The sequence below is a fragment of the Barbus barbus genome (genome assembly GCF_936440315.1).
Source record: "Barbus barbus genome assembly, chromosome: 41".
Taxonomy (NCBI): domain Eukaryota; kingdom Metazoa; phylum Chordata; class Actinopteri; order Cypriniformes; family Cyprinidae; genus Barbus; species Barbus barbus.
The window spans coordinates 25432742-25446937 of NC_136719.1; the positions used below are offsets into that span (position 1 = coordinate 25432742).

A 14196-nucleotide genomic window follows, 5' to 3' on the forward strand; every position below is an offset into this window, starting at 1 on the left:
TAAATATGAAAACAGTTTTTAAAGAGTGAAAATCCAGTAAGTTTATGTTCTGTCTGTAAGTGATGCGGAGAAGCTTCCGACGGTTACTGTGATGGAGAAGTTTGTTCCTACCGTCTCTGGCTCTCAAAGCTCCTGGTACTGATGGACTGCCGTCGGTTCACTCAGGAGCACCGATTCACTGATATTGTGCTCAAACCAAAGTATACAAGCATTTTTATTGTCTTTTAAGAGTATTTCTAGATTGAAGAGTGATCTACACTATAATAATATACTTAATATAAAGCTGATGCAAGTCAACACTAAACATTCTTAATGTTTTATCCTCATCCTTATTATCATTGTTTATGTAAGTAGATGTTCATGAGATTAAAACCTTTCAATGTTTATTTGCATATTTAATAGTAAGCCATTTCGTTTACTTGATTTTAAGTTTTATTGGTTACAGAATCAATTATTCAACTCAGTTCACATTTTAAGTCATTTTAAATTAATATCATTGTTGACAGTTGGGGAGGAGAGCTAGTAATTTACTTCAGAAATTTCATTACAATGCAATTAGCAGAACACTGGAAATTTTGAAAATTTGCGTTTACATAACATTTCATTATTTATCCAAAGTGATTTACAAATGAGGAACAACAAATTACCAACACAAGAGCAATAACATTTAAGTGCAGTGACAAGTCTCGGTTAGTCTAATGCAGTATACGTAGGGCCATGTGGGTTTAGATTTTGTTTTCCCTTCATAAAAAAAACCCTTCATTTAAAAACTGCATGTTGTGTTTACTTGTGTTATCTTTGATTAATATTTAAATTTGTTTGATGATCTGAAATATTAAAGTGTGACAAACATGCAAAAAAAATTAAAAATCAGGAAGAGGGCCAACACTTTTTCACACCACTGTGTCTTAAACGCAGGTATACATGAAAGAGGAATCAAATCGATTTGCCGTGCTGTCTGAAACACGTCTCTATGTTTGTGCGCGCTTCGGGTGTGTGCGAGAACAGCGCACGAGTAACGCATTGAGTTGTGTTTCGTTTCTTCGTCTTGTGGTTTTAAATAGCTTGAACATGCAAATTGGCAAATTAATCTGCGAATCACATGCCGAACGATGGGGTCTGGACCTGGTCCGTATATCACAGATCAACTGCGATCTGTTTAAGCCCTAATAGTCTATATGACAGATCAGAGCAATCTTTTATTTACTAATTTAACATGAAATCGTCAAATTGCTACTCGATATCAATCACATACAACGAAAATACAGAATAATTAGAAATATAATTTACGCACAATAAATAACAGTCCCCAGAACTTTCTCGCCACCCGGTAGGAATTCTTCCATGGCCCAGTAGTTCAGATTTTACGTTTCACATTTCAGCGAAATCACTTTGTTTCAGCTGACAGGTGAAATTATAAGTGGGTTTTTTCTTCCATCATCAAGGCCTGGGCCAAAATATGGATAGAGTTTCTCAGTGAAAGTCTGACCAGTGAAAGAGTAGATATGAGAGCTGGAGCCCACATCATAAAAAGAGACCAGACCCTCCTCATAATCCACAAACACTCCCACAATCTCAGGGGTTTCTCTGTGAGAGAAAGCGACTGCTTGATTATCACAAGCTATATACTGGCTCTGATTAATCGATAACATAGACCAGAGACCATCCTCAGGACTCGGGCTAATGCCCCCATTCCTGTTAATGGATTCTCTGGCCACTCCTACACTCCACCGAGTCTTTCCCTTCACCTGCACCTCATAGTAAAATCTCCCTGAACTGAATCCCTCCTTTGCCAGAACACACAAACCAACATCAAATCTCTTTGGGTTTTCTGGGACGTCCTGCTTAATATCTCCATGACTGACTTGTTTTCCATCATCAGACAGGATGAGTTTTGGATGTGCTGTATCAGGATCCAGAGTCACATCCACTAGATGAGAGATTAGACATTATCAATCAACTTCAGAACAAGCATTTTCATGTGTATATAAAGCAGATTATTTTAGAAATTATTTTAAGTGTATTGGAGAAAATGGTGTCATACCTGCATACTTCTGTACACAGCTCAACCCTGTGGATACAGATGACAATATAAATGTGATGAATTCTGTATAGGACTAATTCAGATGAAAAAAAAAGAGATTTTTATTTTTTCCCCACAAACATTATACCTATATTTACTGTAAAATCAACCCTATAGAATCTACACAATAGATAGATTACACAAGAGATTAATTGGGAAAATACCACAATTTCTTTTTTACAGCTATGACACACTAAAATACATCTGGTTTATCTAACATTTGGCAATGCAAAAAAAAATAAAAAATATATATATATATATATATACCGTATGTATATAATATGAACACTTGTTATTGTTAGCAATTACTGTGTACACTATAAATAACTAACTTAGAAAATATTTTTTATGAATTAGTAAGTAACTTATCACTGCTATATCAAATATATTGTATGTGGACAAAGTACAAAATATCCAAAAATGTGTACATGTAGAGATATGGTCACTCTGAAGTTATATGTTAAGTTTCTTGAAAATCTGATGCTCAGAGGACCAACAGTAAATGTTTTTCTACACTGTGCTTGATGTTCACATACCAGTTTGACTGAGTTTTTTATTTAGAACCTTTTGTGTTTTCTTCAGTTGCGTCAGAGCTCTATACAGAGGGAGCACATTCACATCAGTATCGATACTGATCTCAGTCCAGTTCTTGGTGTGTGGATGGCTGTTTAGAGATGAGTACATCTACAGCAGGAGAAAGGACAATTAACCATGTAAAAAAAAATTTGTGATAAAAAAAAAATTATATATATATTATGGCATGCCGTTCAGGAAATTATGGTATTTATAATATGAAGTTTGAATATACTGAAAGAAAGTCTGAATATATAGAATGAAAGTTGAATATATTGAATGAATGTTTGAATATATAGAATGAAAGTTGCAGTGTATGGAATTAAAATGCAAATTTGACAGTATTTAATGAAAAATAAGGGAAGGGGTGTGTGGCCAAGTATGGTGACCCATACTCAGATTTTGTGCTCTGCATGTAACCCATCCAAGTGTACACAGAGTAGTGAACACACACCCGGAGCAGTGGGCAGCTAATGCTGCGGCGCCGGGGAGCAGTTGGGGGTTCAGTGCCTTGCTCAAGGGTCTCACCTCAGTCGTCGTATTGAGGGTGGAGAGAGCGCTGGTCATTCACTCCCCCACCTACAATCCCCGCTGGCCCGAGACTCGAACCCACGACCTTTGGGTTACAAGTCCAACTCTCTATCCATTAGGCCACAACTGCCCCTCAAATAATATACTGTAGCTAGTTATATCCTTGTTTTCAGAGCAATAGTTTTCTGAATTGAATGATTTTAATAATGTAATTTCCTCAAATTTTCCAATACTGTGTTGATTTAAAACGTTTGGCAACAGCTGATCATATTCCAAACAATGCAAACAGTTTTGAGTGTACATCCTATCATCTTGATACCCCATCATCTCAGACATTACACACAGTGTTAATTCTGACAGCATTTTGATTTAGTTTTAGTCTAAAATACCATATAGTTTTAGTATTTATTTTAGTCATTTGAATTGTTTTAGTCTACTAAAAATACAGTAAATTTATTAGACTAAAATCTACTGAGTTTGGTTAATGCATTAATTAAGCATTTAAGTATCACACAACTGTTACTTGAATACATGACTAAACTGACAGTTTGACATAATTGTGTGTTTTTTGACAATTTAAGTGCAAAAAGAAACAAAATAGAGCTTAATTCTGTGCTCATCAGGGCCTAACGCATACTTTTTATGGTTCTAGTTAACTATAATAATCCTGATAGTAAAATCTATTTACGAATAATAGGTCAAATAATGTCCTTAGTCTTTCCTTCCTGTAACTGGAATCCCTGAAACAAGACCGAAATACACCGGAATTCCTATTTGCAGGCTGTTCATTCAAGTTCATGAGGGAGATAAAATATGCATTCTTGCAACCGTCTAAAACACATTACCATATAAACATTGTAAAGTAAACATTCAAGTTTCATTCCATACATTCAGATTTTCATTCAATATATTCAAGTTTCATTACATTCTATATACTCAAATTTTCCTGAATGGCATGCCATAATATATACAGTATATATATATATATATATAATGTGTGTGTGTGTGTGTGTATAGTGTATGTATGTATATATATATATATATATGTGCGTGTATATATATATATGTGTGTGTGTGTGTGTGTGTGTGTGAAGTTAATGAAATATGCTTCATTCATTAGTAAGTAGCAGTATGCGATTTCTAGAAAACAGTGTTGGTATTCAAAATTAAAAAAATAGGAGTGATATGGTCCCATATTTAAGCACCAGTCAGGAGTATGGCTGATGCATTTTGAACTAACTGTAATCAGGCACAGAGCTGATTGGCTAATCGCTGCATAATGAGAATTACAATAATTAAGCCTGGAAGAGATAAAAGCATGGGTTAAAATTGTTTAAGGACATAAATGACTTTATTTTGATAACATTCAAAGCTGAAAAAAGGATGATTTCACCATCAGGTTTATCTGCTTACCAAATTTCAGTGATTTCAAATTTAAAAAACAAGCTATTTTTTTCAACCACGTCTTCAGACAAGAAGACAGCACACCAAGATTCATTTTGGGAGTATTAATCGAATCTAAAGGTCCAAATACAATAACATCAGTTTTACTCTCATTGAAATGCAGAAAGTTTAGAGACAGCCGAGCCAGGCCTTTACATCTGACAAGCAGGCCATGAGAGTTTTTAAGGGCAGATAAACTTTGGAGCCATCAGCATAATAATGGAATGACAGCCCATATTTCCTAAAGATAGAACAAAAAGATAGTAGCATGCATAAAGAAAAAATAATGGGAGCCAAAATGGATCCCTGAGGAACCCTTCATGATAAAAAAAAGCATCACTAGAAAAGTGCTCTCCAATGTTAATTGAAAAACATCTGTTAGTAGAATAAGATCTAAACCAATCCAGTGCACTACTATATCAAGGAGCTGCGGGATTATCATGAGCAATTCAATGTTTACTAAAGGATTTTGATGCTTTGATAGTGATACTGGAGCCACATATTTAAAAGGCACCTATTATGCAAAATTTACTTTCACATGTTGTTTGGACATAAATGTGCTTTAGCAGTGTGTGTACACAACCACATGTAATGATAAAAATCCACCCGCTCCTTTTTTTTAATCTCCATATATCATTAGCAGCATCTCAGAGCAAGCCGATCACAGAATCCGTAAAGTGTGACATTACATTTTACAAGCCCCACCCACGATTATTGATTGACACTGCCGTAAATCTAGCCGAGACACTGCCCTGATTGAGCCGCACACAATCCGCCATGTTTATCTTCATGCTATAGCATAAAAAGGGGTCATATGATGCTTTTTTAAAGATCATTATTTTGTGTGTTTGGTGTAACAGAAAATGTTGACATGCTTTAATGTTCAAAAAACAATTTTTTTAAATACTGTACATTATTGTAGTTCCTCTATGCCCTGCCTCTCTCAAATGCATAATTTTCTACAAAGCCCCTCCTTCCGACAAGCACAGTCTGCACTGATTGGCCAGCTGACACAGTGCATTGTGATTGGCCGAACACCACAAGCACACATCGGAAATGTAACTCCCCTTACCATAATCATGAGCTTCAGCTTTCAAAGTAAATATAAAGACAGTTAATAATGTCGTACGTTTTAGCATCAGTTCAAGCCCGAGAGGGAAACGGCACAGTGATGATGCTCGTATGTATTTGCAGTACACAAGCTGTGGTTAAGACAGCTGACTCCACTGTGATGTGACCCTGTCTCTCTCTCTCTCACACACACACACACACAATGCGTTACTCTACACTGCGCATAACTCTGCATTTGAATAGTCAACAGCAAATACTTAAACTAATAACAAAACATACTTACAGTCGCTAATTCAGAAGCACCAGATTGTCAAAGCAATGTCAGAACTGACCCTTTTTTAGAAAAAGCATCTTTGTTGTTTATGATGAATTCGGTGCTTGCACGTACACAGCTTTTATTAGATGTTCAAATAGCTGCAGTACTCCGACTTTGCCACAAGGAAAAGTGCGTAAGCCTGCTCAGACTTTGACGTGGCGGTAAGTACTTTTCCACGTCAAAGACCTTTTTTATAAATATGAGCGTTTGCGTGGATTTAAGCGCCCGCACACTCTATGATCAAATCTGAGCATACTCACTCTTTATAAATGAGGCCCCAGGTGAGGAGTACAAAGACAAGTGTGTCTTGCCTACAGTCAAGCATGGTGATGGGAGTGTCATGGTCTGGGGCTGCATGAGTGCTGCCAGCACTGGAGAACTACATTCCTTCATTGAGGGAACCATGAATGCCAACATGTACTGTGACATACTGTAGCAGAGACTGGGCCACAGGGCAGTATTCCAGCATGATAATGACCCCAAACACACCTCCAAGATGACCACTACCTTGCTAAAGAAGCTGAGGGTAAAGGTGATGGACTGGCCAAGCATGTCTCCAGACCTAAACCCTATTGAGCATCTGTGGGTCATCCTCAAATGGAAGGTGGAGGAGTGCAAGGTCTCTAACATCCAGCAGCTCCGTGATGTCATCATGGAGGAGTGGAAGAGGACTCCAGTGGCAACCTGTGAAGCGCTGGTGAACTCCATGCCCAAGAGGGTTAAGGCAGTGCTGGAAAATAATGGTGGCCACACAAAATATTGACACTTTGGGCCCAATTTGGACATTTTTTTCCTTAGGGGTGTACTCACTTTTGTGGCCAGCGTTTTAGACATTAATGGCTGTGTGTTGAGTTATTTTGAGGGGACAGCAAATTTACAAGCTGTACACTCACTACTTTACATTGTAGCAAAGTGTCATTTCTTTAGTGTTGTCACATGAAAAGATATAATAAAATGTTTACAAAAATGTGTGGGGTGTACTCACTTCTGTGAGATACTGTATATCAGGGAACAAACAGAAGGGTTGATAGGAGCGTTGATCATATTGAAGTGACTTTTCGGCCTGTGACAGTTCTTATTGATGATTTCTGAAAAATCTTGATTTTGCTGCTTTCACGTCTTTCTGTAACAAATCTTTTAGCATTTCAAAAGAAACTCATAGGTCTGCAGGTCTGCCTGAGCGGATGGTGTCATCTATCCAGGGCTCAGACCTAGATTTTTGTTGTGAAGTCTTTAAAGGGGTCACCGAGTCTAAGATATATGCAGAGATAGAATGAAACTTAGATAGGAGCTTCTCAGCTCTCAGGTCAGATTGAGAATCATCCAGGGATAGATTGGCTTCTCAGAAAGCTAATGAAAATGCATTTCCGGTGAGAAGTAATCAGCCGAGACCGGTGAGGATATGTAATAGGATTAGAAGCATTAGATACACATGGAACAGTAAACATAACAGTCTCATGATCAGAGAACCAGTTTTCACACACCTCGAGGTCACAGAGAGAAAAAAGATGTAATAACACTAGATCAAGTGAATGTCCATGCTGATGAGTTAGGCACATTGACCTGAAGAGCTATGCCAAAGGCATACAGTAAGTTTGTATATTCCTTAGCTGTGCAGCAAACTTGAATACTGAAATCTCCCAATATTAAAATTTTCTTAAATTTCTCATTTTCAGTATGAATTCCCCAAAGTCTGCAAACTCAAATAAATGTATAAATAGAAGCTAGACCTCCACCCCGGCCCGTCGTATAAGGAGAATTATGGTGTGTTCACACTTGTCATGTTTGGTTTTAATAAAATGAACTCTGGTGCGATTGCTCTGTTAGTGTGGTTCGTTTGAGTAAGTGTGAATGCTGCCATCCGAACCCTGGTGCGCTCCAAACAAGCGGACTGAGGCCACTAGAAAGATCGGTCTCAGTCCGCTTCCAAACGAACTCTGGTGTGGTTCGGATGATATATGAACGCAACGTGGACCAAATACTTCTAAAACGAACCAAAAACAGGAAGTAATGACAAGATGCAACGCTATACGTTTTGATGGCACTGAACGAGCGGTGTGTCCAAAACAAAATGAGCAGAGGGCGAACTTGGAGCAACAGGGAGGTAAAGTGCTTTTTATGAACTTTGTGAGTTTGCAGGTGGTGAAAATTAAAATAGGTACACGCAACGAGAGCACGCTTAGTCCAGCAGACGGTATTAGGTGTGTTCGAATTTAAGCAGTACTGACCAGGGGTGCATTTCCCAAAAGCATCGTTAGCTAACTATGGTCGCAAGTTCTGTCGTTACCAGCATAGTTAAATGATTCGGTGTTTCCCAAAACCATAGTTAAAATGAACATTCGCCATCAGCATCATAAACGTGGTTGGAACTACAGCTCTCAAACTGTGGTTAGAAGCATAGTTTCTTGTTAGTAAGATATATGGGCTTAAATAAATATGCTCTTGGGCACAACAAGCAAGCTAACATGCAGTACTATCTGTATCTTCCATTCTATCTAAATATAAAATGCATTTTAATTATGTATTTTTGCATTTGTAAGCTCCGTGCGCATGTGGATAAATGCCTACGGGAACCCCGGAGTATGACGTAAGAGGGAACCCGAGATGAAACAAACATCAAATAAAGCAAAATGACAGGGAACAAAAAATAGTAAATTAGTCAGGATAGGTGCCATGTTCAATACAGCAGCATCTTAGAGATCTCTAATCAGTTAAATAGCAGAAGTTATTCATCCGCCACATGCGTGTGACATCATTAACAATGGTCCTATGTTGTTGAACCAATGTGGTTCAAACGACAGAGATGCGACTGTGTTCGGGAAACAGTCGTGACTAGCTAGTTTGTTGATAACAGTTCAGAAAATGGGCTTAAGTCCTGAGCCAAGTTTCAGTAAGAAATAAAAAAAATCCATGTCACAGGAAGAGACAAAAATCATTAATAATAAAACTCTTCATCAGTAAGGGTGGGGAAATGTAATGAGAACCGTTTTGTACTGGGCATTGTTTGTTTTAAATGACCTGTAGGTTTAAACGAGATAGACAGTAGTAGGTCAATACCAGCCAAGTTGCTCTGTGCCAAATAAAACATTAAACAAAATAAAATAAACAAACTTGACACCAGACCAAGCACTAGATGGTGAACCACAGACACAACGGTGCCATCTTGCCATGCAAAGCACAGCATATATTTGCTCTGAGAAAAATCAACATGTACATTCTCAGAGATAAGACAGATGTTGACAGACCTGTAGGAGGTGCAGATGATCATCAGTGTGTGAGAGCTGCTCAAGCTCAGTGTTTCTCTTCTTCAGATCAGTGATTTCCTGCTGTAGCTCTTTAATGAGATCTTCAGCCTGTTTCTCTGCTGCTTTCTGCTGTTCCTCCATCATCTTCAGTAGCTTAGACTGACATCTCTTCATGGTGCGGATCAGATCAGTGAAGAGCGCAACACTGGTAGATTTCTCTTTCTCTGTGTTATTCTGGTGAATGAGGACAATTATCATGCTCATCTGTTATGTGTTTATAAGTATATTTAAAGGGTTCACTCAAAAATGAAAATCAAGACAAGTCAAGTGCTTTTTATTGTCATTCCTCCCTATAAGAAGAAACAAAACACAATATCTCCGAGGGCATCATAGTAAAATGCTCTCATCATCTACAGACCTCATGTGAAATCTGTTTTATCCATTTAATTCAGAACCTGTGTTAAACATACTGAAATGCACTGCTCAAAAAAAAGAAAAAGAAAAAGAAAAGGGAGGGGGGGCACTTAATCATCACGGTACTGTATAACACTAAGCCAGCTTAACTTGAGGGATATCAATCTGTCCAGTTAGGAAGCATAAGTGATTGTGAATCAGTTTCAACTGCTTTGGTGCAAATTAATGTGACTGGAGAGGCAACAGCAAGAGAACCTCCAAACAGGGAATGCTTGGAATGCCAAAGACAATTGCTCTCTCCTTATCTTTCCTGACTGATTTGTCTAGTTTTGGAGATATTGGGAGATGGGCTGTTACACGAGGAGAGCAGGACAGGGACATAGAAGGGCAGCAACCCAGCAGCAGGACCAGTATCTGCTCCTTTGTACAAGGAGGAACAAGAGGAGCACTGCCAGAGCCCGCCAAAATGACCTCCACCAGGCTACTGTGCATGTTTCTGACCAAAATGTTAGAAACCGACTTCATGAGGGTGGCACGAGGACCTGACATCCTGTAGTGGGATCTACACTCACAGACTAGCACTGTGCAGCTCAATTGGCATTTACCAGAGAACACCAGAATTGTCTTGTCCTCCATTGACCTCCCGTTCTCTTCATGGATATGAGCAGATTCACACTGAGCACTTCTGACAGACATGAAAGTGTCTGGAGATTTTGTGGGGAATGTTATGCTGCCTGCACCATCATCCAGCATGACTGTTTTAGTGGTGGGTCAGTGATGTGGGGAGGAATATTCTTGGAGGGTTGCACAGACCTCCATGTGCTCCAGCGGTACCCTTACTGCTGTTCGGTAACAGGATGAAATCCTCAGAGGTTACACTGGTACAGAGGGCCCTGGGTTCCTCCTGCTGCAATGCTCGGCCTCATATGGCCAAAGTATGTAGGCAGTTTCTGGAAGATAAAGGCATTGTTGCCATTGACTGGCCCTCTTGTTCCACCAGACCTGTCAATTGAGGATCTCTGGGACTTTATGTATCAGAGAATCTAAATCCGCCAAGTAGCACCACAAACTGTCCAGGAACTCACTGATGCCCTGATCCAGGTCTGAGAATAGTTCCCCCAGGACATACAGCCTCGTGGGAGCCATACGCACTACTGAATTTCATCATAAGTGGCTTTGATTAAATTCATGTAAATTCAATCAGGCTGTAAATACTTTGGTTTTCAGTGTGATTTTGAATCCAGCCCTCATTGGGTTGATGAATTTGGTTTGCATTGACAATTGTCACATCATTTTGTTCTCAACAAATAACAATGTAAATACGATTTTAAACTTGATTAAATGTGTGCTTTAAGTGTCCCCATATATATATATTTTTTTGAGCAATGTATTATAATGCATAATTAATTTGACATTTTTTAACTTCCACTTACTTTTCTTAGTTCTGCTGAGTGTTGGATCTCTTGAATCTTCTTCATTCTGTTCTGGATCATCTGCTGAATGTCTGTCTTTTTCTGAACCAGCTGATTGTACATAAGCAGAAGAAGACATTTATGACTGAATTCAGCATTCCATCTTTTCACAAAAGGTTTTATTTGAATATTGATTTTGGAAACCATTTATAAAGACCCTGTCAATTCAAAATGGTTGTTTTGTATCTTTTAGGGTGCTTTCACACTTGGTTTGATTGCCTGGTCCAAACTCGAGTTCGATTGCTCCCCCCCCCCTCTCACTGTTCCCACTGGTTTGTATTCATAATGTGTTTTTTCGTTCTGAACCACTGTACGTTTGCGTCATCAGAGTGGCAGCTGTTTACCCGTTACTCGGTAATGACTATGCAGAAGTCGGCAAAATTAATGGATGCTTGCTCGCTTCATTTTTATACTTTGGATTTTTTTTAAATTTTGATTAATTTCCAAAGCACCAACACAGAACGGCACATTTGTCTGTTTGTCAGGACTGTAATGAAAAGGGTTCAAAAGAACATGGGAGTCGGTTTCTGTGAGCAGAAATTAGACATATATTCTTTCTGCTGCAGTGTGTCAGTCATGCTTATCAGGAAAACGAGTGAGTAAATGCATAAATACACATTTTGTCCAATTCATAAATCATTAATAGTGGTTCACTTTCATGACTTAGTAAGACTGTATTCACATCAAAAGCGAACCGTACTGGAGTTCACATGAACCGTGCCCCAGACCACTCTTTTTAGGTGGACTCGGGTACTGTTCGCAGGTGCGCACCCGAGTTGAGAAAACAGCGTTTACATTATCCGAACTCTGATATCAAACGAACCCAGGTGCGCACCACAAGATCTTCTATGAAAGCCCCTTAGTCCATGTCTGACAATTTTGAGGGCAATATGCTGTATTTTGAAAAATTAACAAAATCAACCTGTTGGCTTTGGTTGTTTTAAAAAGGAACATGTTCTTTAACATGTCAACACACAAGAAAGAAGCATTTAATTTGGTCTATATTATGTGTGTGACCTTCTCTTGAATCTCCTCCTCCATAGGAACAGTGTTGTGAGTCCTGTGGTCTCCTTCAGTGCAGGACAGACACACACTCGTCTGATCATCTCTGCAGAACAGCTCCAGAGGTCTCTGGTGTTTCTGACATATATAATCCTCCAGATTTTCCACAGCGTTGATCAATTTGTGTTTCTTTAGAGATGAGACTTTGTGATGAGGCTCCAGGTGAGTCTCACAGTAAGAGCTTTGACACGTCAGACAGGACTTCACAGCTTTCTGTTTTCTTTCATCACAGATGTTACAAAACACTTCAGATCTTCCTAGATTGAGCTTTTCCTTAAAGTGTTGCACAACACTCTCAGCATTGTATTCAGGGTCACCACTATGGTTTCTGGGCCCCCTGAATAACATATCGACTTGGGCCCTCGGTAGAGGTTGCATTCGGGTGAGCAGGGGTTCGTTTTTTCTCCTTAGAGATCGAAATCGGGGGAGCGGAACCGGGGGTTTGTTTGTTCCCCGCGGTAGAGATCCTGTTCGGAGGAGCAGGGGTTGGTTTGTCCCCCTCAGTAGAGGTTGCGTTCCGGGGCCTCCCTCTCTGACCAGGTCCCTTTGAATCATCCTAACCTCCCTCCCCATTACACCACCCCTGGATGTATTAATCTTGGGATCAGGTCTTCTGGTGAATGTTTCTTTACAGGTTGGACAGAAGCAGGTCTCTGTGTTTGTCCAGCACTTGTTGAGGCAGGTTCTGCAGAAGTTGTGTCCACATGGAGTGGTGACTGGATCAGTGAACACATCCAGACAGATTGAGCACTGGAGCTCTTCATTTAGTGGACCACTGGAGGATGCCATGCCTGAATGCGTAATGACAATATAAGTATTCAGTCTTCTAAACTGGTTTAACTTGTGGGTTAACTTTGTGTATTTTCCCTTTCGGTAAAACTGAAAGTAAGTTTGCGTTTATATCCTTGCTCTTGTTTAATTGCATACAGTAAATGTGACAAAACATAGGTAATTTTATATTTAGAGTTGAAATTACAGAGATCGTACATAAAAAAATAAACTAATAATTGCTGTTTTTAGCCAAAGTGTTTGTCAAAATATTTGATTATCAGTTCTGTGCAAACTAGAATTACAATACTGAAACTGAATATAATGTGTATGACACAGGTCTTTACAACAACATTACCACAGTACAAGTTTCCTTCTATATATGGAAGACAACAACAAAAAGGGTGAAATGTATATTTTTCAAACAATTAACCTTTTGTATCACTTACCTGTGAGTGAATATCAGATGTGATCACTAGTTTCAGTGTTTAAATATAGAGGTTGTTGTTTCAAAAAACTTTCAGCTCATCTGTTCAATTTAGTTTCACCTTCACTGAATTCTTTCACTCACCTGCAGTGATGTCATACAGCAGTGCCGCCCATAATCATGAATGCATCCTGATCATGCACACCTGCTCCGGGTGTGTGTTCATGGTATGTGTGTGTTCACTGCTGTGTGTGTGGACTTTGGATGGGTTAAATACAGAGCACGAATTCCGAGTATGGGTTACCACACTTGGCAGTATGCCACTTCACTTTCACTTTCATCATATGATTTAATGGTGTGACAGTGACATCAACTTCCAGTTAAACACATTAAGGTACTTTCACCTTTGTGGTTTTTGTAATGTATATGTAAATCAAACAACTCCGCCGCAAATAATGAAACCGTAAACAAAGAGTGAAATAAACCATTCCAATATTTGTTGTGGGAAAATACAAGAAATTGTATATCAATATCACTTGTCAAGTAATTTTTATTTCAACTAACAATTGTGCAACTAGTAAATGTTACTGTCAGTGAAGAGGATGAGATTAAACATTTCAACCACAGATTGCTAGTATACACATCATTTGAAATGCGGTGTAAATATTCCAGAAAAATAGACAAAAAGTGATGGAATTGTCATGCATGTCCTGTGATGCACTTATGTACTCTGTTACAGATTAAATTAAATTTATGAGAGTGTAAAAAGATTCATTTTGTGGTTAGCTGTA

General features: G+C 38.8%; 1 protein-coding gene across 1 annotated transcript; it reads right to left on the bottom strand.

The window, feature by feature from the left end:
* Window positions 1-423: 423 nt before the first annotated feature.
* Window positions 424-13572, bottom strand: LOC306860650 (E3 ubiquitin-protein ligase TRIM39-like). The gene is made up of 7 exons (XM_079402460.1): window positions 13428-13572; window positions 12166-13001; window positions 11110-11199; window positions 9263-9496; window positions 2620-2767; window positions 2045-2071; window positions 424-1930 (listed from the first exon to the last, which is right to left on the bottom strand). The coding sequence occupies exons 2-7, from the start codon at window positions 12997-12999 to the stop codon at window positions 1398-1400; spliced, it is 1866 nt and encodes a 621-aa protein (XP_079258586.1). The 5' UTR covers window positions 13000-13001; window positions 13428-13572; the 3' UTR covers window positions 424-1397.
* Between the last annotated feature and the right edge of the window lie 624 nt (window positions 13573-14196).